This window comes from Vicugna pacos, chromosome 18, assembly GCF_048564905.1.
Source record: "Vicugna pacos chromosome 18, VicPac4, whole genome shotgun sequence".
Taxonomy (NCBI): domain Eukaryota; kingdom Metazoa; phylum Chordata; class Mammalia; order Artiodactyla; family Camelidae; genus Vicugna; species Vicugna pacos.
This window is the reverse complement of record NC_133004.1, coordinates 39706673-39728262: the sequence shown is the minus strand read 5'-3', so window position 1 is coordinate 39728262 and position 21590 is coordinate 39706673. Positions and strand designations below refer to the sequence as shown.

At 51.5% G+C, this 21590-nt stretch overlaps 1 protein-coding gene across 1 annotated transcript; it reads left to right on the top strand.

Moving 5' to 3' along the window:
* The first annotated feature begins 4434 nt into the window (after nt 1-4434).
* SSC4D (scavenger receptor cysteine rich family member with 4 domains) lies at nt 4435-13473 on the top strand. The gene is made up of 10 exons (XM_072943135.1): nt 4435-4719; nt 6121-6156; nt 6408-6713; nt 7444-7521; nt 8318-8632; nt 9702-9779; nt 10360-10434; nt 10551-10862; nt 11714-11782; nt 12442-13473. Exons 1-10 carry the CDS (start codon nt 4554-4556, stop codon nt 12756-12758), a joined length of 1752 nt encoding a protein of 583 aa, XP_072799236.1. The 5' UTR covers nt 4435-4553; the 3' UTR covers nt 12759-13473.
* The last annotated feature ends 8117 nt before the right edge of the window (nt 13474-21590 follow it).

Sequence of the window (21590 nt, the reverse complement as noted above, 5' to 3'; positions counted from 1 at the left end):
GGAATCTGGGTCCTTCACAGTCATAAGCTCTGGATCTCCTGCCAGCACTTATAGGAGAAAGAGAAAAATAAATCTGAATATTGTTTAAGCCTCTTGTTTTCTGGTAGGTTATACTACTGTTCAGCATATATGCACTCTCTCCTCTTCTCTATTTATGGGAGAGACATACTTCCCCTGCCTCACTGACAGATAACAGGCTGGGCCATATGACTTGCTGTAGACAATGAAACATGAGCAGATGGGATATGTCATGACCCAGCAGAGGCTGTAAATGTGCTTGCTTAGTCTTTGGGTGTTCTGCCTTCTTCTCTATGAGGAGTGTGCCCCAGGTAACTACTCCTCCTTTAGCCTGAGTCCTGGAATGAAGGCCACACAGAGCAGACCTGAACCCAACCCACAGCCTGAAATAGAGGCCATCACAGTCAATGTGCAGAATCATGTGAGAAAAGTAATGTTTGTTGCAAGCCATTGCAATTTGGGGGTTGTTTGTTATATATGCTATCATAACAAAAACTGATGAATACAGGTTCTCTCTGTTGCAGTTTCAGTGGTCATACTCTAACTAAAACAAGGACTGAAAATTGTCCCTTGAATCTCCTGACATGGAAGTCACTGTTGACCTGAGGAAGGGTTGCTTCTGTGGCATGGTAAGGACCAAAGGCTGACTGGAGCTAGCTGAGAGGAGATGAAGGTGGGTGAGCAGACAGCTCTTTGGGGAAGTTTGGCTGTGATTGGGAGGAGAGGGTGAGGCAGTAGCTGGACAGGGGCGTGGGGGCCAGTGGCAGCCACAAAGGTCTCCCTCGGAGAAGAACTTGCTGATGAACTGTGAGGAATGCAGTCAGCTGACAGCCTCCATTTGTAGCACCTTCCAGATCTACTGCAGCCTTTGAGCCAAGAGCACACTATTCCCGGGCATCCTCAGCCGGTGATGAAGCATGGTAGGGATACTAGGGCCCGGCCATTTCTAGCCTGTGGACCCAAATGACATAGGTTGAAAGGGTTTTCTGTTGTTTGCTTTAAATGACGGAGACCAGAGGTTGCTTAGAAGCCCCACGCGAAGCATCCATTTGGGAAAGAGCAGCTGAATGCGGAAGAGAGAAGACGCACAGATGGAGAGAGGGAGGTCCCTGAGAAGGCAGAAGGAGATGGGGTCTGGACTGCGGGGGAGCAGTTCCTCAGGCCCCAGGAAGGAGGAAGGAAGCAGGAGGAAAGGAGGGATGGGTGCAGACACGTGAGGGTGTGTAGGTTTGGGAGCAAGGTGATGGCAGACCTCTCACTAGAGAATTTTCTCTTTTAAGAAAAAAAAAGGAGTTTATTTATTTTTATTGGAGGCACTGGGGATTGAACCCAAGACCTTGTGCATGCTAAGCATGTGCTCTACAACTGAACTATACCCACCCCACTCCACTGAGAATTTTCTTTGAGAAGTGGGAAGCAAGATCAGGCTCCAGATTCAGGAAACTAAGTCCTTTGAGGGCCCATAGGCTGTGTCTCCATTTTCCTCTCTTGGCCTCAGTTTTCCCAGCTGCAGCTTGGATTAGACTCCTGGCCCCCAAACTTGTTTGATTCTCAGTAGATTTTCAAACATACACTCTTAGGGAGGACTCCATCCCTCAGCTGCTGGATCGCAATATCTGGGGCAGAAGTAATGGGGCAGGAATCTGTATATTTTTAAAGTTCCCCAGGGGTGATATGGATGCACATCCAGGCTTGGAAACCACCCTAGAGGGGCTCCAAGGGTCCCCTCCAGCTCTGAGGGTTGGTGGTTCTGGCCAGAAGGTACAAATTCCAGCACAGCACTTGACTGAAGCTGTAAACTACAGAGTAAGCCACCTGCCACTTCTTGTCACCTATAACTGCAGAAGCCCCAAAGTCCCACAGGTACCAACACTCAAGAAGAACCACAGTAAGGTGAAAATCAGTAGCAAAATCAGAGGCCCTGCCCACGTGGGAAGCCCACTGCCCGCACTCTGGCTCCCACGACCATGTTTCCAAACCCCCGAGTGGGACACGAGTCAGAATATAGTTAGGAGGCTTCCGGGCAAAAGAACTAAGGGATGGATCAGGGCTGTCGCAGGAGATCAAGGATGCTTTTGGCTGCCCTGCAAAGGGGTGGAGACCTACCCAGGCTTTTCTGAAACTTGAGCCCTGGGGTGGAGGGAAGGAGGAGGAGGAGGTGCGTGGCCTTGAGAGTCTAAGCCTGCCCCCCAACCCCAGTGCCTCCTCTGTCTGGTGCCCCTTCTCAAGGGTTGCTACAGAACTTGCAGGCCACCTCCACTCTCCCTTTGCTTCCCTCTGCCCCTAAGGTCGGGTGGGGACAGGCTGGGGCCACCAGCCAGCTCCATGGACGGGGACTTTGCCTCTGCTCATCTCCCAGCTTTGGAAAGAAAAGAAGAAAGGTCTGTGTTGCTTTGCATCTGGGGGATCCTTCCCCCTCCTAAACTTCTGGGGGCAGAAAAAGTGATTTGAACTTGGATTGATGACAGAAGAAGGGACAGAAGGAGCCTAGAGCATTACCCCAGGTATGAATTCTTCACTTTTGCTGGCGTGTGTGAGTGAGTGTGTGTGACGTGAGTTTCCCACAGGTCAGATGTGGAGTTGTCCTCGGTGATCCCCCCGGGCCCCTTCTGACTGCTTCAGTTTTAGCATTCTGCAGCCCAAACCTCCATTCAGTCATTCTACATTTCCTTAGTACCCACCCTGAGCCAGGTGCTACTGATGGAGAAAATCTGGTCCCTGCTCTCCAGGGTCCACTCTCTAGATGGGGAAACAGTGATCATAGTAAGAGCTACCACACTTATGGTGGGCCAGGCATGGGCTGAACCTTTTATAAGCTTGAGTTCATGTATCCTAGCAACAGCTGCAAGAGGTAATGGTATTACTAGCCCCGTTTTACGGATGAGGACAATGAGGCTCAGCTAGGTGAACTCACACGGCTAGCAAATGGTGGAGCTGATGCTCATAACCACTGTATATGCTGCCTGCCCTGCACTGTAAGGAGACAGTTCAGGGCACAAGGTGCACTACTACAGGGTGGGAAGGGAGTATGGGAGCTTTAGGGGGCCACAATCCATGAAGGCAGGGAACAGTTAAGCCTCATTTTGACCAAGCTTCCCACGGTGGTAGGCAGGAGCAGGCCTGGGGGCCAAGCTCTGAGCTGGAGGGAGGTAAGGCAGGCCCCACGAGGCCCACTGAGAGTTCTGGGGATATCTGGGACTTGAGGTTAGTGGAGGTCAAGATCAGGGATCCTTTTCCCTCACTCCTGGGCCACAGTGGCAGAGGATGGGGGGTTAGCTTCAGGATTTCCAGCCAAGTTCCCTAGAAGCTGTGTGCCCTCATACTCACATAGTAGAGGCTTCCCTACCTGGGAGGGCCAGTGTCCCAGCAGCAGCCTGAGAGGTGGGTGGCCCTAAGACCTGGGAGAAAGGGGCAGGCCCAGGTCATTATGGACCCCTCAGCAAAGACTGGACCATGGCTCCCCCTCCTCACAGTTCTCAACTCCCATCTCCCAGCTGTCCCCATGAGGACAAAAGCTGATTATTCCACTGGGGGCTGTACTGGGCCCCATGAATGGAGTATTGAAAACCTTGTGTCCACATCCAGATAGGTTTTCATCCTCTTCCCAATCAGACTGTTTGTATGCCAGGATGGAGGCAAAGCCAGGGAAAGATCAGGGGGGAGGGGGAGCATTCCTGCTGAGAGGGGCACCCATGTCCCCGGGCACCTCACTCTTGGTATATCCTAAACAGACCCATCATCTAAACCAGCCCCCATCTCCCCCCAACCATCCAATCATTGTCCACACACTGGAATGCTGGTTACATGGTGTGAATTTGTTTACTGAGTGCTACACTTACAGTTTACGCACTTTTTGATTTGTATACCTCAATCCGAAATTGAAAAAAAATCATCTTCAAGGGCTTCCCACCTCAAAGGGGCAGAGCATCCTAAATGGCATTTATGGTCCCAGCCCTACAATATTGGGAATCCTGGGAACCATATTTCCTTGATTTATTTTTCAATTGACTCATTTTTTTCTGATTTAATTTAACTTTAAAGAGAAACTTTACATTGCTCCAAATAAATAGAAAGCCAGGATCCTTTGCCATAAATAGAAATTTTTTTCTGTAAAAGAAAGAAGTAAACAAAAATAAAACAGTAATTGTCCATCCATCTCCCCCTAAAATTATGTGGGTTACCACCAGTGACAACAGTACCCTGCTTTGGGAAGGGCTGCCCCAGAGGAAAAACTGAGCCTTCAGCACAGCCGTGTAGACCTATCTCCGTTTGGGATCAGACAACCCTCCAACCTCATCTCCCATCACATGCTTTCATATACACTTTGCTCCAGCCAGACCTAACTCCTAATGAGCAGTTTCTGTCTGTGCTTCTGTCCTTCTCATCTTCCAGAAGTCTCCACTCAGAATACTGAACCCAAGTGGAAATGTCACTTCCCCCAGACTGAAGGTCTCCCTGGGCCCTTCCAGCTAGAAGAAGTGACTTGGAAACTTTAATTCCAGATGTTCCAGCTGTGACTTCTCCACCACCCCTTGATGGGACCATTGGAAAGGCCATCCACTGGCTGGATCCACAAGGAAGCAGAGATGCAAATTGGTCCCCAGCCTGATGAGAAGAGCCAGGGGTGGAGGTCCAGAGACAGGAGCACTGCCCCTCCTCTTCTCCCCCCAGCCCTGTCCTTCTTCCTCCTCTTTCCGCTGGGTGAGTGCTCTCCCCACCTCCCCGAACCTTCCCCTTTCTGGCTCTGTTTTCCCAGCTGTAAAATCATGGCAGGGGGTGGTTTGTAAATGAGGTGGTTTCCAACATTCATTCCAGCTCTGACATTTGCCCAGGGTTGATGAAGGCTAAGGGTCTGAGTTGGGAGAGTGGAAGGCTCAGTGCTAGAGGTGAAGGCTTAACACACACAGAGTATGGGCAGTTAGGAAATTGGAAATAGAGAAGGAGGGAAAAGGTGTGGACTCACCAGTAACTGGTAGAAAGCCAGCTGGTGGAACAGATGGAATCAAACAACTGAGGGACTATCCTAACATAGGAAAGAAGAAACAGGACCTCAGTTTCTTTATCTGTAAAATGAGTTCACAAGTACATGCCTCAGAGGTTGTAAGGACTCTATGAGGTAATGTATGTGAATATGTCAGAACTAATACCCTGTGTACAGATGAGGGGCTATTAAGGGGTTTTCAATCTCTCATGCTAAGCCAGTTTCCCTCTGAGGCCAGAACTGTGTGGTGAGGAAAAGTGTGGCTATATAGGTTGGAGTCCCAGCTCCACCCTTTATTTGCTGTGTGGCCTTCCCTCACTAAAACTGAAGTTTCTCCTTCCGCAAAATCCAACCTACCTCACAAGTTGTCCTAATGATGAAGGGAGCCAGGCCACACAAAGCAATGAGTGCAGTGCCTGGGATGTACATACATGAGAGCTGTAGCAGGCCTTAATATCGGTCAGTCTTTGGAGGGAAATCGTAATGAATCTCAAAGTTAATTTACGCACCTAAGGCAGCTCTCCTGAGCATCTGGGGAATAACAGGCTATAGGGGAAACTGAGATGAGACGGGCATGGCCACATCACCAGGCAGAAGGCCTGGAAAGGGGTGGGTATGTGGTTCCCAAGGATTCAGAGGGAAAAAGAGTGCACTTCCAGCTGAGGGCTCCAGGAAGGCTTCCCATTGGTGGGGGCTAGATCTGCAGGGCTGTAATGGGCAGGCTTAGTAGAGGAGACTGCCGAGTTAAAGACTTGGTGACAGATTGATGGGAGATTAAGAAGTAAGGTGAGGCTGGTTAGAGGATCCTGGTAGGCTTTGTAGACAAAGCTTAGGGTCTGGGACTCCTGCAGGAAAAGGGGAGTCTTTGACGAATTTAGCAGTGGAGTGAGATAGGTTGATCTGTGTCTCAGGCACAGCTCTCTGGGGTGGCCCACGGACCAATGGGTGAGGGATGAAGCAAGGAGGCCAACTGAGGCAGTCAGGGGCTTTGAAAAAGCAGGCTAGTCAGGAGGAGGGGGTAGGAGGGGGAGGACCATGGGGGGAGGAGGGGAGGCTTGTCCCAGGGTCAGCAGCCAAGGGAGGGGGCTGAGGGGCCAATGCTCTTCCTCACTCTGTTCCAGCCAGTGCCCTACAGCCCACCTCACTGCCCTTTCCAGGTAGGTGCCCCTGCCCCTCTGTTCCTACCCCCTGCCTCCATCCCCTGGTATGCAAATGCTCAGACAGAAGACCTCACGGAATAATGACTAACCAGCCCTCTATGACTGTAGGTGCCCCCCAAAGGGATTGCTCCAATCTCCCCATTTTACAGAAAGGGAGAAATAAGGCCCAGGAGGGACTGATCCCAAGGTGGGTATCCCGTAACTTGGGCCCAGTGATCCCCCTTGTACCAGCTCAATCCTCTCCACAGAGCTGAGGCTGGTGGGGGGCCCGAGTCGCTGCCGGGGGCGCCTGGAGGTCCTGCATGGCGGCTCCTGGGGCAGCGTCTGCGACGATGACTGGGACGTGGTGGACGCCAACGTGGTGTGTCGTCAGTTGGGCTGTGGCCTGGCATTGCCTGTGCCGCGGCCCCTTGCCTTTGGCCAGGGCCGAGGCCCCATCCTGCTGGACAACGTGGAGTGCCGCGGGCAGGAGACTGCACTGAGCGAGTGTGGCAGCCGAGGCTGGGGTGTCCACAACTGCTTTCACTATGAGGACGTGGCAGTCCTGTGTGATGGTGAGCAGAACAGGTTGTGATCTGGAAGGGCAGACAGACTGGCAGGCTGTAGGACTGCAGGCTAGTTACATGAAGGGACTGCCCAGCAGTGAGATTGTTTCAATGAAGAAGACCAAGCCAGTGACTGCAGTGCATGGTGCTGTCAGGAGGCTGGGCCCCTGCTGTGCTCTCACTAATTGCATGACCTCTGCTGAAAACCAGCATTACTACTTCCATTGAGGGTCTTGATTGTCCTAGCAGGGCCCTCTTCCCATTTTTAAAACCAGACGATTGGGTGTCAACACTAGCATAAGGCCCACTCAATATAAAGCTGCAACAGATCTCCGAGAGAGAGCAGTAGTTCTGATTTTCAAGAAAATCTGCTGGAGAGCTCAGTAAAACAGATTGTGGCCCCTTCCCAGAGTTTCTGATTCTGCAGGTCGGCGGAGGTCAGGGGTGGGAGAGGAGGAGAACCTGAGAATTTGCACCTCTAACAAGTTCTCAAGTGATGTGATGCTGCTTTAAGAACTAAAAGGGATCCTCTAAAGCAAACTCCTCTAAAGCTACTGCTTTCAGGAAGGGTGGCCCCTTCTCTCATACCCAAGAGTTTCCAGCTTTGACCTTTCATGTGGCCAGAGGCCCTGAAGGCAGGTACCTTAGGGGTCCATACTCTGCCCCTCATATACCTTTGCATGTGAGGAGGGAGATCAGAACAAACCATATCCTCCCTTCCACCCTGCTTCTTTCCCAGAATTCTTGCCCACACAGCCCCCAACAAGGAAAGTCTTAACTAGCAAGGCACCCCCTCCAACTCTCCAGAATGGAAAAGGTAAGTAAGGCCAATGTGGGGGACCACTTGCGTCTTAGGAGAGGGATCCAGGGAGGAATCTCCTACACCCTACCCTAGGCAGCGGGAAGAGAGGGATTACTGACGGGTGAGTTTGGTCATTCCCTCATCCCACCCTGTCCCCTGCACCCCCTCAGGCTGCTCACTTCTGGATAGGGAAAGAGGATTCATTCCAGTGGGATGATAAATATAGCATAAGGTTGGAGAAAATAAGAGAGGTGGGGGCTGGAGCTTAATCTAATGGGAGAGTCAGATATACATAGAATATTGATAATGATGTGGAACAAGAAAATGAAAAGTTCCCTTAAAGATGGACAGATAAAAAGGCAAGGAAGTTGAGATGAGGAAGAGCGTCCCATTCAACAGAAATCAGGCAGGGTTTCCTGGAGGAAGAGTTGTTAGTGCTGCACCCGGAAAGGTGAGAAGGCTTTCACTGTATTAGTAAATGAGGTAAGCAGCACATCATAGATGGTTAGGAGAGCATGGATAAGGCCAGGGAGGGTGGCTTTTAGGCAGGAAGTGACAGTTATAGGGATCTGTCCTCATATCTCACAAAGCACCCCCAATCTAAAGTGTGAGGAGGCTGTGCTTTTAGGGTAAGTGGGTGAGCAGCTCCTCCTGGGTTTTAGGTCCTGGGGCACCAAGCACTGTGGGTATGCAGGGGGCCTGGGGCATTGTGGGAAAGCGTTGGGTTGGGTGCACTTTTGGAAGTGCTAGGCAGCAAAGCCCTGTGGGAGATGCTCCCTGCTCCCCCCCAACTCCCCACTCCTGTCACTAGGTGAGGGCAGCGTGCGCCTGGTCGGGGGCGCGGGTCCGTGTCAGGGCCGAGTGGAGATCCTGCACGGTGGCCTGTGGGGCACTGTGTGCGATGATGACTGGGGGCTCCCGGACGCCACGGTGGTCTGCCGCCAGCTGGGCTGCGGGGCGGCCCTGGCCGCCACCACCAACGCTTTCTTCGGCTACGGCACGGGGCACATCTTGCTGGACAACGTGCACTGTGAGGGAGGCGAGCTCCGTCTGGCAGCCTGCCTGAGCCTGGGCTGGGGTGTTCACAACTGCGGCCACCACGAGGACGCCGGCGCGCTCTGCGCAGGTGCGAGCTTCGGGGGTGGGGCCGGGAGCGGGGCCGGGACCCAGCGGGGACCGGGTTGTTGACTGCCTTCCCGAGCTCTCGAAAAGGGTACCCAAATTAGTTTAAGTTTCTCGGTATTGCTCTAGAAAAAAGTGCCTCAGAAAATCCTAGTAGTCTCTGTGACAGAATACAAAGCTATGTAATACTGCAGTATTACCCCACTAAAACTCCAGAATTATCTAACAGTACTGCAAAAATGCCTCCAGAATTTTCTAGCACTTTCTAAATACTCTTCATGGAACACTTAAGAGTAAAGTGATAGTACTCTAGAATCTCTCCAGAGATACTCCAGAATTCGCTCACTGTAACCCAGGTATGTCCCCAGCAATACACAGCCCTCTGTAATCCTGCTAATCTTTTAATAGTATTTCCTCTCACTTGGACCCTCTCCCGCTTTGAGAGGTTTTCTGAGCAAAGAGGATAATAGGGCCAATAATGGCACTTCACAAATGGACTCCACTCTACCAGATATAAAGTGCTTGCCTATGCCTCACATCAAACCAGGGATCATTTTCCTCAATTCACAGAAGGGAAAACTGAGGCCCAGTGAGGCAGAACCTTACCAATGGTCACTCAGTGAGCCCTGCTAAAGCCTCAGCTAACCTTGCTGCATGGCCTTGGGCATGCTCATTGCCCTTTCTAGTCTTACATTACCTGTAAGATGTGAATGAGTTTCGTTCTGCAAGCCCCTCAGGACACACACAGCATGGTCCTCCCTGGTGAGACCTTCTTTGTCTTCCCATCTTGGACACACTTTGTACTTCTAAGGACATTAGAGAGAAATGAAAGCACATCAGTGAAAGCCCTGTATAAACTGTCCATTGTACCTCTAGGCAGCACAAATAAATTATGAGAACTGGTAAAGTAGAGCAGACCTCCTTGGACCCGAGCTGGGGCTAAGCCCCCAGCTCTGGAAGTAAAATCTGTTGTCTTCTCCAAGGAGGAGACCCTTCCATCCTCTATGCAGCCCTAGGTTGACCAGGAACCAAAACCCTGGCCTCTGACCCTGCTTCCTTCTCTCCTACTCTAGTCCTGGGCCACCCGACTCTCACAGCACTAACACCCTCAGCCACAAGAGAGGACTGGGCATGGCACACAGAGCCAGAAGGTAAGGAGCCCAGCCCTCCAGGCTGGAAGGGTAGGGACAAGGTGGGCAGGGCTGGGAATTGGGAAGACTGTTCTGGATCCATGGGGAAGAGGCCTGGGCTAGCAGGCCAGGGTTTTTGGCCAGATGGTAAAGAGGTGGGTGAGAGAACAGATGAGCAGATGGAGCAAGGATGAAATCCAGAACTCTGAAAAGTTCAGCAGGGTGGGAGGAGGCAGTAAGAGATTTCTTCAAAACTGAAATAAAATTCAGGTTGGTGCTGAGATTGGAAATTGAGAAGCCTTGGGAGAAAGCTGAGATAAAAGTTGAATGAAGGATATAAGTACATTTGGAATTAGGGCTGGAACTATCATTGGGATTGAAATTAGCCTAATGCCTAGAAACAGGATTCGGTTCATTCCATTCAAGCTTCCTGATGACCCCCACCACACCAGACAACATGGTGACTCTAGGACTGAGGCTGAGTGTGGGGTGCAGGTGTGGTACATTCAGTGGGGGCATCTCAGTAGGCGCCCTGTGCCCTGCTGCAGGCCAGAAGGCTTCCCTGTCCTCTTTAAATGCTTTAGATGCCCTGTCTCCGCAGCTACAGGAGTTGGTGCCCTGCCTTCCAAGGAGCCAGCACTGTTCACCACAGCCGCCTGGGCCGCAGGGAAGAAAAGTAAGTGGCATTGCCCGGGTTCCGTTGCGGGGTGGGACAGGGTGGGGCCGGGGCTCTGCCCTGGAGCCAGCGGCCCCAGCCCAGCCCCTCTGGCCGCGGGCCTGTGCGCCCCGCAGGCGGGCGGCTGCGGCTGGTGGGCGGCCCGGGCCCGTGCCGCGGCCGCGTGGAGGTGCTGTACGCCGGGGGCTGGGGCACCGTGTGCGACGATGACTGGGACTTCGCGGACGCGCGCGTGGCCTGCCGCGAGGCAGGCTGCGGGCCGGCGCTGGGCGCCACAGGCCTCGGCCACTTCGGCTACGGCCGCGGCCCGGTGCTGCTGGACAACGTAGGCTGCGCCGGCACGGAGGCCCGCCTGAGCGACTGCTTCCACCTGGGATGGGGCCAGCATAACTGTGGCCACCACGAGGATGCGGGCGCACTCTGCTCAGGTGAGGCCGTGGCAGGCTCTTGCATAGAAGCGATCTGCGGCCGGAGCGGGACAGAGGGACAGCTGAGAGTTGGGCGGGGCAGCGCGCAGACGCCAACTGCGGCGCAGGCGGGACCAGGCCGGCTCTGAGGAATGGGCGGGGCCGTGCGTAGGCACGCAGCGCGGCGCGGGCGGGGTCTCGCGTGAGGACTCTGCGGCTCTGCTGCGTGAGGGCGGCCGAAGAGAACGCACACTCCGCAGAGAGAGGCGGAGCTCGATCACCGACGAGCTCTGCGGCTGCGCGGCGTGGGCGGGGCCGGGAAGGGAGCGCCCTCTGCAGTAAGGGAGTGGGGCGGGGCCTGCGGAGGGCGCGCGCTCTGCGGCAGTGAGGGGCAGGGCCCCAGGTGAGAGTCCGAAGGCAAGGGTTTAAGTGTGGGAGTCTGTAAGGGGCGTGGCCGGGGCGCTTTTGCTTTACTGCATCAAGGACCTGGGAAGCTCTAGTTAGCAGAGAGAGTTTATCAGCTTTCGAGCAGCAAGCGTGTGACCTTTGGGAGGAGTCAGTGGAAAAGGAGTGTTTGCAGAGTGTGACACATTTTAAAATGCGTCTCTTCATTGATTGGTACGGGAATTGGTATCTTCACCCTTGTTTGCTGCCCTGGTGGCCTTGACCAGGAAGGGCTAGGCTACAAAGGGTTCTGCTTTGGGCCCCAGGATGAAACAAGCACAACCCTCATTTCTGTTCCAAGGAGTGGGTACCTGTGAAGTCCTCTCTGACCCTAGATCAGGCTTTCCTTGGAGGGTAAGAGGTGACCTGGCACAAGGTATGAGTTCCCCACTGTGACAGCCACCTCTTTCTTTGTCCTTGCTGAGCAGGCCCAGATGAGCTAGTCCAGCAGGATGGTTCTGAGACCACGCGGGTTCCCACTCCTCGGCCCAGGGACGGTAGGTACCCACAACCTGTAAGAGTGTGGTGGAGGCATCAGGATAGGAAGGACCAGAATTGAGGGGAGGGCACAGCCTGGGGTTACACAGCACATATGCACCAGATCCTGGAACCTTTGTCCTTTTGTGCTGGTCTCAGGCCTCATTAATAGAGGTATGATGTCCAGAAAGAGAGAGGTGGGTTTTAAGGTAGAGCGATCTAGAGATTTCTAGAGTTGGGACCAAAATGACGGGATGGGGCTCCTGACCTGAGGAGAGCAATGGGAGAATTCAGGCTTTAGCCTGGGGAGTCCAGGGGGTAGGGAAGATGATGATGACCTTAAGGGCACACAGTCACCATTTACAGAGAGCAGCCCTGGGGCTGAGGTATTGGGATTGTGAACAGAGGACTAAGGAGAGAGCAGATGTGAAGCTCCCAGCATGCACAGAGCACCCCACAAAGGCTTGTCCATGTTCTTCTGATCTTGAGACTGAGTCTAGACTGATGCCCATCCTATTTTAATCTCATTTGTCTGCCCTTATCCAGTGGCTCCCAGGGCAGTGCTGTGTCCCAAACCACCGCCCTTTGCCTCCTCTGTCTACCCTTCCCTGGCCTAGCTTGGGAGTGAGTGCCTGTCCTGGGCCAGCCCCTTCCAGCCCCAGGCCTTGTCTCCCCACAGGTCACCTACGTCTGGCCAACGGAGCCCACCAATGCGAGGGCCGTGTAGAGCTCTTCCTAGGGCAGCGGTGGGGCACTGTTTGCGATGATGCTTGGGACCTGCGGGCAGCTGGTGTCCTGTGTCGCCAGCTGGGCTGTGGTCAGGCCCTGGCAGCCCCTGGTGAGGCCCACTTTGGCCCAGGCAGTGGGCCTATCCTCCTGGACAATGTCAAGTGCCGTGGGGATGAGAATGCCCTGCTGCTCTGCTCTCACATCCGCTGGGATGCCCACAACTGTGACCACAGTGAGGATGCCAGTGTCCTGTGCCGACCGTCGTGACCTGACCCAGCCCACTCTGCAGACTAACTCTTCTGGGAGCCTACTGGGACCTGTCCCTCCTCCTCCAAGAAGTCCTCCTCTTGTGACAATTGCAGTTCACTCTGCCCTTCCCTCCCCTTACCTGGGAGAGAGCCTACTCAGACGGTGTGGTCCTGCCTGGAATAGCCTGGCTCTACTCCATTAACTTAGTGTATGTCATCCTCTATGTGGGCCCAGTTCAATGAAAGCTCCCATTTCCTGCTCAGCTAAAACAGAAAATAGTGGGAAGGGAATAACTCCTAACTTTCCTCTTTGGTGGGATTCCTGTTACAACACCCCTAACCCAGCCTTCCTGGACCTTGGTCCAGGAGGTTCAGGGGCTCTCTGTAAATTGGGCATCTCCCTTCCCCCAACCCATCTGAGATCCCCAAGAAGAGGGCAGGCAGGAGAGGCCTACAGCTCTTACCTTAGACTCCCTAGGGCTGCAGAAGAACCTGGGTCATGGCCCTGGCCTGCTCCGAGGGGGCCTAGACTCAGATGGTGCTTGGCTGGACAAGGGGACTGGAGGGGCCAAAGCAGGGACAGTGGCCCCTCCCTGCAGCTGGAACCAGCATCTCTGATTTACGCTGCTCCCACCACAGAACCTCCACTTTGCAGATGCAAAGAACCCTGGGGGCCTGTAGCCACCAGTTCATAGGTGCCAAGTCAATAAAGCATTGTCCCCCCTGTCTTTTAACTGAGGTCAGTGTTTGGGCATAAGTGCATTGTCTGTAGTAGCAGGGAAGATTCTGGTTAGCGCTCTCTGGAGGAAACCTGCCTGGGGATGGAAGACAGTTCACAAGCATCATCAGAGAGCTTTCAGTAGGCCCATCACATCCTGGAAATGCTGACTCACCGCATCAGGTCTGGAAGGCCCTAGAGGGTCCCCTAGCCCATCCCTACTTTCCTTTTTCGTATAGAGAAACCTAGGTCTGCAAATGGAAGGGGTCTGCTCAAGGTCATGTAGCAAGTTGGTAGAGTCACTAGAAGAGAAGAAAGGAGGCAGAAAGGGTGATGAGGGAGAGTAAAGTCGCATTGGGGCTTCCCCAGGGGCTGCTCTTAGGGCACGTCACCTGGAACTCCATGGACAGAGAGAAGTGGGGGATCCTGCCAGAGCCTCTCTCAGCTCCAGGGTGGGTGACTTGCCAGTAGCAACTGTCTGGTATCAAGTCCCGGCCCTCCACATCCAGCCCACAGGCTCCATATGAGTTCCCTATCACTTTCATAACAAATTACCACAAATTTAGTGGCTTAAAACAATACAGATTTATTATCTCACAGTTCATGAGGTCACAAGTCTGAAATGGGTTGCCCTGGGCTAAATTCAAGGTGTTGGCAGGATGGTAGTTCTGGAGGATCTGGGGGGTATCCATTTCCTTACCTCTTCCAGCTTCTAGAGTCTACCGCCTTCCATGCCTGCTTATAACGTCGTTCCAGCCAGCAATTGCTTCACTCTGACCCCAGCTTCCATCATCTCATCTACTTTTCTGACTCTTTCGCCTCCCTCTTCCATCCTCTAAGACCTCTTGTGATTTTCTTAGGCCCCTGGATAATCCAGGATAATCTCCCCATCTCAAGGTCCTTAACCACATCTGCAAAATCTTTTTAGCCATGTAAAGTAGCATATTCACAAGCTCCAGCGATTAGGACACGGGCATCTTCGGAGAGGGGAGCATTAGTCTGCCTCCCAGAGGCTCCAAACCTGAGTACTGGCTGCCAGCCAAGGAGTGAGGCAGACACTTAAGCTCCAAACTCCATCAGCTCTTGGCAGTATTGGTTTTGTCTCCATTTGTCAGGGAGCTCTCTGTGACCCACTGTGTCATTGGAGGGATGAGGGCTTGAGGAGTGAAAGGAATGAAAATGCTTAAGAATTCAGGGAGTCAGGCAGAGGGACAGGGATGCCCTCTCTGCCCGCCTGCAGCCCCTAGATGTGCGTACAGGACACACTCAGATTTTGCCTAGCCTGAATGTCCCCTCCACCATACATTTGAGGGAAGTATTAGTGTTCCTTTTTACAGACATTGACAACTGAGGCTCAGAGAGGGCAAATGACTTGCCCAAGATTGCACAGTAGACCCAGGACTAGAAGCTAAGATTTTTTTTTAATTTAAAAAATTGTTTTTACTTTTTTATTTTTGGGGGGTTGGGTTTTTTGGGGGGTAATTAGGTTTATTTATTTATTTTAATGGAGGTACTGGAGATGGAACCCAGGACCTCATGTATGCTGAGCCTACACTCTACCACTGAGTTATACCCTCCCCGACTAGAAGCTAAGATTCTTGATTCTCATTAATTCTGGACACCAACCGTGTCCAGTTCTTCCCCTCCCTGGCACATGGTAGATTTGTACTTCCTTGTCCTCTTGAAGTGAAGCGGGGTACTTTGACACTCTTCGGCCAATGAAATGTGAGTGGAAGCGTCCCCCCAGGGATCCAAGCACAGTTCACTAAGTTCCCTTCTTTCACGGTGGCCAGTGACATTCCAGGTGGTAGAGGCTCCATCAACCTGTATCCCTGAGTCAGGACCACCCTGAAGAAAGCTTCCATTGACTTAAGTTGGACAGGTAGAGTGAATGAGAAATAAATCTTTGCGGTTGTAAACTACGGAGATGTGGGTTGGTTAATCAGAGCAGCATAACCTAGCCCATCCTAAGTGAGACACTCAGGCTCCTAAATTTTTCTCTGCCCTGTGGGGTTTCCCTAAAACCTGTCCTCCAGTCAGTTATCAAGGCTGGCTCTGTTTGCTGTTTTCTGTGGTTCTCTGCACACTTTGGTGTTCTGTGGGCCAGGGCCTAATGAGACTGGGAGCACACAGATAAATAAGTCAGGGCTTTTGCCCTTGAGAAACAGAATAATCCAAATGCTGACTTGAGTGCCCTGTGCTTTCCTGAAACTCAACCTGTTGCACTCAGAACTTTGTCACCTACCCCTAAACCTGGGTTTCCCTGTTTAGTAAGTACCACTACCAACCACCAGCTTAAGCTAGAAATCTGGGCGTTATCCAACAATCCCCACCCCCCAAAAACTAATTAGTGACTGAATTCTCCTGATTCTGTCTCCCAAACACTGCTGGAATCTGTTCATTTCTCTTACCATTTCTTCTCTTACATTTCTTTCATGGCCTCTTCACTGTCTAGTTGTCTCCAACCCAGTCCTCATACCATAAGAACAGTGAGCTGGCTACTGCTGACAGATCTGATGGTGCCACTCCCCTGCTCAAACCCCTCCCCAGTGCTTTCCTCAACTCCTTAGCTCAGTTTGCAAGGTCCTGCACAGCCCGGCTCTGCTTGTGTTTTCAACATCATCCTTTACCATTTGCTGCTAGGATCTTGCCAGGCTGAACCACTTTTGATTCCTCTAATGTCTGGGCTTTCTTCCCACCGAGCCACTGCACATGCTGTTCTCTCTGCCTGGAATACACGTCACCCTTTCCCCTCCTTCCCCTTAGTCGACTCTTTTAGCCTCATGTCTCTGCTTTCATTTTCTCCAGAAGGCCTTCACGGATACCCCCTCCCCTCCACAGTCTGGATTAGGAGCTCCCATGACACCCTGTACTTCCCCAGTGACAGGACTCACCCTCGCACCTCAGCAGACCATGACTTGGCCTTGGCTGTGTCCTCCACCAGCCCAGGGGGCCTTTGAAGACTGGGGCTGGGTCTCTTGGGCCCAACTTTGCACACAGAACCTCACACACAGCAGGTGCTCAAATAATATTTGTCCAGTGAATGGAGGACATCAGCAAATATTTCTGGAACAACTGTTTGCTAGTCCAAGCACCGTGCTGGACTCCAGGGCTGCAGAGCAAGAAGAGATCTAGACCAGTTTCTGTTTGCATGACCCAGAGATTACCTTCAGAGAGAACTCATGATAAGCCATTGAACAAATCAGTATCCAAGAGAGTTTGAGCTAGTGATTAATGCTATGAAGAACACGAAGCAGAGGGGAGGGTATAACTTAAGTGGTAGAGTGCATGCTTAGCATGCAAGAGATCCTGGGTTCAATCCCCAGTACCTCCCCTAAAAAAATAAATATGTAAACCTAATTACCTCCCCGACAAAAGAAAAAAAAATTTTTAAAGCATGAAGCAGGGCGTTATGGGAGGGACTGGGTGGTCAGGGAAGGCCTCTGAGGAGGTGAGACTTGAGCTGGACCTGAGTAGCGAGGCGGAACTAGCCCTGAAACTTTTGGCCACAAAAAAAGGTTTGGGGTGGACCATTACAGGTCCTTCACTGGTAATTTAGCCTGGCCTACAGAAGGACCAATAAGAAGAGCATTGTCACTGGAGCAAAGAGAAACATGATAAGAGATGAGTCAGGAAAGCTGGTAAGGGCCAGACCACTCAGGGCTTTCTAGGCCACAGGGAGGAGTTTTATTCTAAGGGCAATGAGAATCCACCGGAAAATGAGTGATGCAGGCGGCCCAGGTGTCAGCCTCTTAAATATCTCCCACATCTTTGGACTTGCTGAGTGCACCTTGCCTCTTAAGATTTAATTAAAAGGACCTGTTAAAGTAAGACGCAGAGGATCCCTACAAAAAAACTCAGGAATTCTTAGGGAGCTTAGATTCTCCTTTGTACTCTTGACTTTTGCTGATTTCTGGGTCTCCCATCTGCTTTGTCTCCTTTGTGACTGTCCTTTTCCTTGTTCACTAGCTAAGCCCTTCACTCCCAAAATTCCACCAATTCCAGGCTCTGCATGTAGCACAGTTGGCTGATGATTTGGACCAAGCATTCAATAAACAGCTGAAAATTGAAAATAAGATACCCTGTTTTTAAAAAAGCCCTTGTATATTTACATACACACACATCGCCAGCATCACACCACTACACACACATACACATGGCCACATAATTTTTACTGATTTTCTCTACTCTAGCCCTAATGACCTACCCCAAATGCTGAGACCCTCTCTCCTTCCACCTTCTTCCGAGTTTGCAAGCCCTCTGGCTTCCACCTTTTTGCTCATAGTCTTTTCTTAAATAACAGGTTTATTGAGATATGATTCACATACCATAAAATTCATCCTTTTAAAATGTACAATTCAGTGGTTGTTAGTTATTTGCAGGGTTATGCAGCCATCACCACTAATTCCAGAAAGATTCATCACCTCACCAAAAAACCCTCATACCCATTAGTAGTTACACCCCATTTTTCCCAGCCTCTGGCCCCTGGCAACAACTAATCTACTTTCTGTCTCCATAGATTTGCCTGTTCTAGATATTTCGTATATACGTGGAATCAGGCAATAGGTAGCCATTTGTGACTGATTTCTCTCTCTTAACATAATTGTTTCAAGGTTCTTTGCATTGTAGCATGTATCAGTACTTCATTCCTTTTTATGGTGAAATAATATTCCTTTGTATGGACTTACCAAATTATGTTTATCCATTCGTCTGTTGATGGACACTTGGGCTGTTTCCACCTTTTGGGTATTGTGAAGAATGCTGCTATAAACATTCCTATACAAGTATTCGTTTGGGAACCTGTTTTCAGTTCTCTTGGGTAATACACCCAGGAGTGGAATTGCTAGGTCATATGGTAATTCTATGTTTTATATTTTGAGGGACCACCAAACTGTTTTCCACAGTGGTTGGGCCATTACATTCCCACCTGCACTGCACAAGGGTTCCAATTCTCGACATCTTTGCTATTTTTTGTATCCTCTCCCCTCTTAAAAAAATTCTAGCCATCCTAGTGGCTGTGAAGTGTTACCTCCTGGTTTTGGTTTGCATTCCCCTAAAGACTCATTGAGTGTCTTTTCTTGTTCTTTCTGGCTATTTGTGTATCTTCTTTGGAGAAATGTCTATCAAGTCCTTTGCCCATTTTTCACTTGGGTTCTTGCTTATTTTTTATGCAAAACTGTTTAGCTATCTTTGCTGCCTAGCCTCTAGGACTAGCTTTCCAAAATTGCCCTTTTTGTTTTGCTAATCAAAGCTGGTTCTCCCAGTTGGAATTCTGCAGCCACCTATGAAACTTAAGTGGTTTTGTTTCCCCACCTCATTTGTATACATTGTCTCATTTCACAGTCACAACCTGAGAGATGGAGGTAAAATCTTTCTATTTTACACATGAGGATTTAGGGATTGGCCAGGATCACAGAGCTAGCTAATTAGGTGGTGGAATTCACACCCTGAACTGTCAAACTCCAAAAAGTCCCATGCTCTTCCCATTAACTAGTACTATCTTGTCTCATGACTGCCCCTGAAAGTGCTAATCTGTATCTCCACGGCACAGAAGGGAAACTCAGGGCCAGAGAAAGATCAGGAGTTTTTCTGGGTCACAAACAAAGATCAGGGTCCAGGTCTAAGGACTCTCACCTGGGCCCACAAATCCTCCTCCCAGCCCTACCCGCTCAGTGGCGTGGACCCGGAAGAGGTGGCGTGGCTGGGCCCTTCCGGCCCAGTCGTCTCCCGCCTTCCTGCTGAGTCACCGCCGCGAGGCGGGGTGGGGCGGGGTGGGGCGGGGCGCGCACGTTGGCAGGCAAAGGAGAGGAAAGCAAGCAGGTAGAAGGCCGCCCTGTGTGGAAACTGAAGCCCCACCCCTGGCTCCGCGGTAGCCTCCTGATTGGAGAGCCGTGGCCGGACACTGCCAATCACAACAAGCTACAGTGTGCGGGTGGGGCGGAGCCTAACGCAAAGGCGACGCCCTCTCGTCTTCTAGTATCTGCCCTTTCCGGGCGCTCCCTTTGGGGCTTTTGGGAGCGTCTTGGGCTGGTAGCGGGAGGGGTGGTGGTATCTCGATGCTGCGCAGAGTCCTGGTGCTACCTACGTGGGGACAGAAAGAAAGCGTCAGGGAGAGTCCCCAAGAGCCTGGGGTGAAGGCGACCTTGTCTAGCCTGTGCTGCCTTTTCAGCTTACAAAGAGCATTTGACACCCTCCCCAACCTCAGTAGGGACAGGCTGGGATTTTTATTCTTGTTTTAGGGGAAGATTAACCTACAAAATCCTATTAAAACTGGTATTGAAAGGGGCGGGCCTAGACACTCGCAGACATGCGCACTAGACTGAGAGTTTAACAACCTGCTGCTTAGAAACGTCCTGGCAAAGGCCTGGGTGTGCTGGGTCACACTGAGGATGTGGACTGAGGACTTGGTCCTGAGGGCCTTTGAGATGTATACGAGGTGGGGGAGGGTGGTCTCTGGATCTCAGCGGTTTGCTTTTCAAACCCAGTGCCCTGTCTCCCCCGTGGCCCTACGCCTCTCTCCACCCACCCCCCTGCTCTCTGCTCTTGAGCTTAGCTTACTCTCAAAGACTTACAGCAGTCTTTCTTCCTTTTCACCTCACTCAGCTACTCAGCAAATACCTAAGCCCTTCCTTGTGCCAGGCTGGGGCAAAAAGGCCCATCACAGAGCCAACCAGGTCTCTCTTACTGTAGAGTTCACAATCTAGGCAGGAGACAGACCAGCGGTTACATGAAAGCCTGGTAAGAGTTGGATGGGGGAAGAACAGAGTGCTAACTCAGGGGCAGTTTGCAGGGGCCCCTAGCTTAGTCTGTGGGGAGGGACCAGGGAAAGCTTTTGGAAGAAAAAAGCTTTTAACCAGAGGAAAGGGAGCCTGGCCTCATTTGAGGAATGGAAGGAGAAGCAGATGGCTGGAACAGAGGTTCAAGGGAGATGGTGGATTGAGATGGGAGAAGAGCCTTGTAGGCTCATTAAAGATTAGGGAGATTATCCTGAGGGTACTAGGAGGCTAACTAGAGAGTTTTAAGCAGAGGAGAGACATAATAAGATTTGAATTTTAAAAAGATCACTGGGCATCCTGTGGAGAAAGGATAGATAGCAGAGCAACATGATGGAAGCCCAGCTGCATTAATGCAGGGGAGAGATAATGATGATGGTTCAGACTCTGGTGGAAGTGGTACAGACCATGAGCAGAGGATGAATTGTTGACCTGTCCAAAGGACCTCTAATGTTTCAGGAGCCTTAGAGTCGTGCTCCCTCTGTGGGGCCCCTCATATTTATGCATTTATTTATTCTTTAGTTCAACAAATATTTGAGCACCACTCTAGCTAGAAATTATGCCCCATTTCCTGGGGTGGGGGGGCTCCCATCTGACCCAGTCAGGATAGAAGGGAAAGGGTGATGTCTGCAGAGGGGTTGATGCAGACCTGACTGGGACCCCACAACTGCACAGTATTTGGACATTGACATGTGGGGGTTCCTGTGCACTACAACTCTCACCAGAGCCTCTCCTCATCTCTGTTGCCAGCCAGCCAGAGATTACTGTTCCTTCTTGGCAGATGGAGAAACTGATGCTCAGAGAAGGGACCTACCTGCCCAAGGTCACCTACCCTGAGCTAGAAGCAGACTTGGAACCTTGGTGTCTGGGCTCCCACTGGCTTCTCTTCCCACTGCAGTCTGGCTGCCCACATTTAGGTTGTTTTAGGCTCAGAGAGCCTCTCCACCACTGTCAAGCAGGAGAAGCTGCAGACAGTGGGGCGCCTGCTCTCTTGCCTCGCTGCGTCCAGCTCTGGCCCCGAGATTGCTATATTATTAGCAACAACCCACGACTGTGCAGATCTGTACAGCCTCCAGCTTGCCAGGGGACTTCACATGCAGGATCTCATCTGATCCATTTGGCCACTTCAGAAAATGAAAATCATTATCCCCACTTAACAAGTGAAGAGACTGAGGCTTAAAGACAAACTGTTATGCATCCAATGAACTCCACTGTGTAAGACCCCAGTGTGTGGAGCTTCGGAGAGGTGTTGTGGTTTCACAGGCAGAAGTCGCCACTCCTAGTTTAAGTTCCAGGAAATATTCTGAAAGAGGGAGCATTTAAGCTGGAGTTGAAGGCCATGGATTTGAATAGGTGTGAA

Coding starts and splice junctions, on each gene's coding strand:
- SSC4D (XM_072943135.1), top strand. CDS start 4,554: ATGGGACCATTGGAAAGGCCATCCACTGGCTGGATCCACAAGGAAGCA. Junction 7,522..8,317: donor AACTCTCCAGAATGGAAAAG/GTAAGTAAGGCC, acceptor TCCTGTCACTAG/GTGAGGGCAGCGTGCGCCTG. Junction 8,633..9,701: donor CGCCGGCGCGCTCTGCGCAG/GTGCGAGCTTCG, acceptor CTCCTACTCTAG/TCCTGGGCCACCCGACTCTC.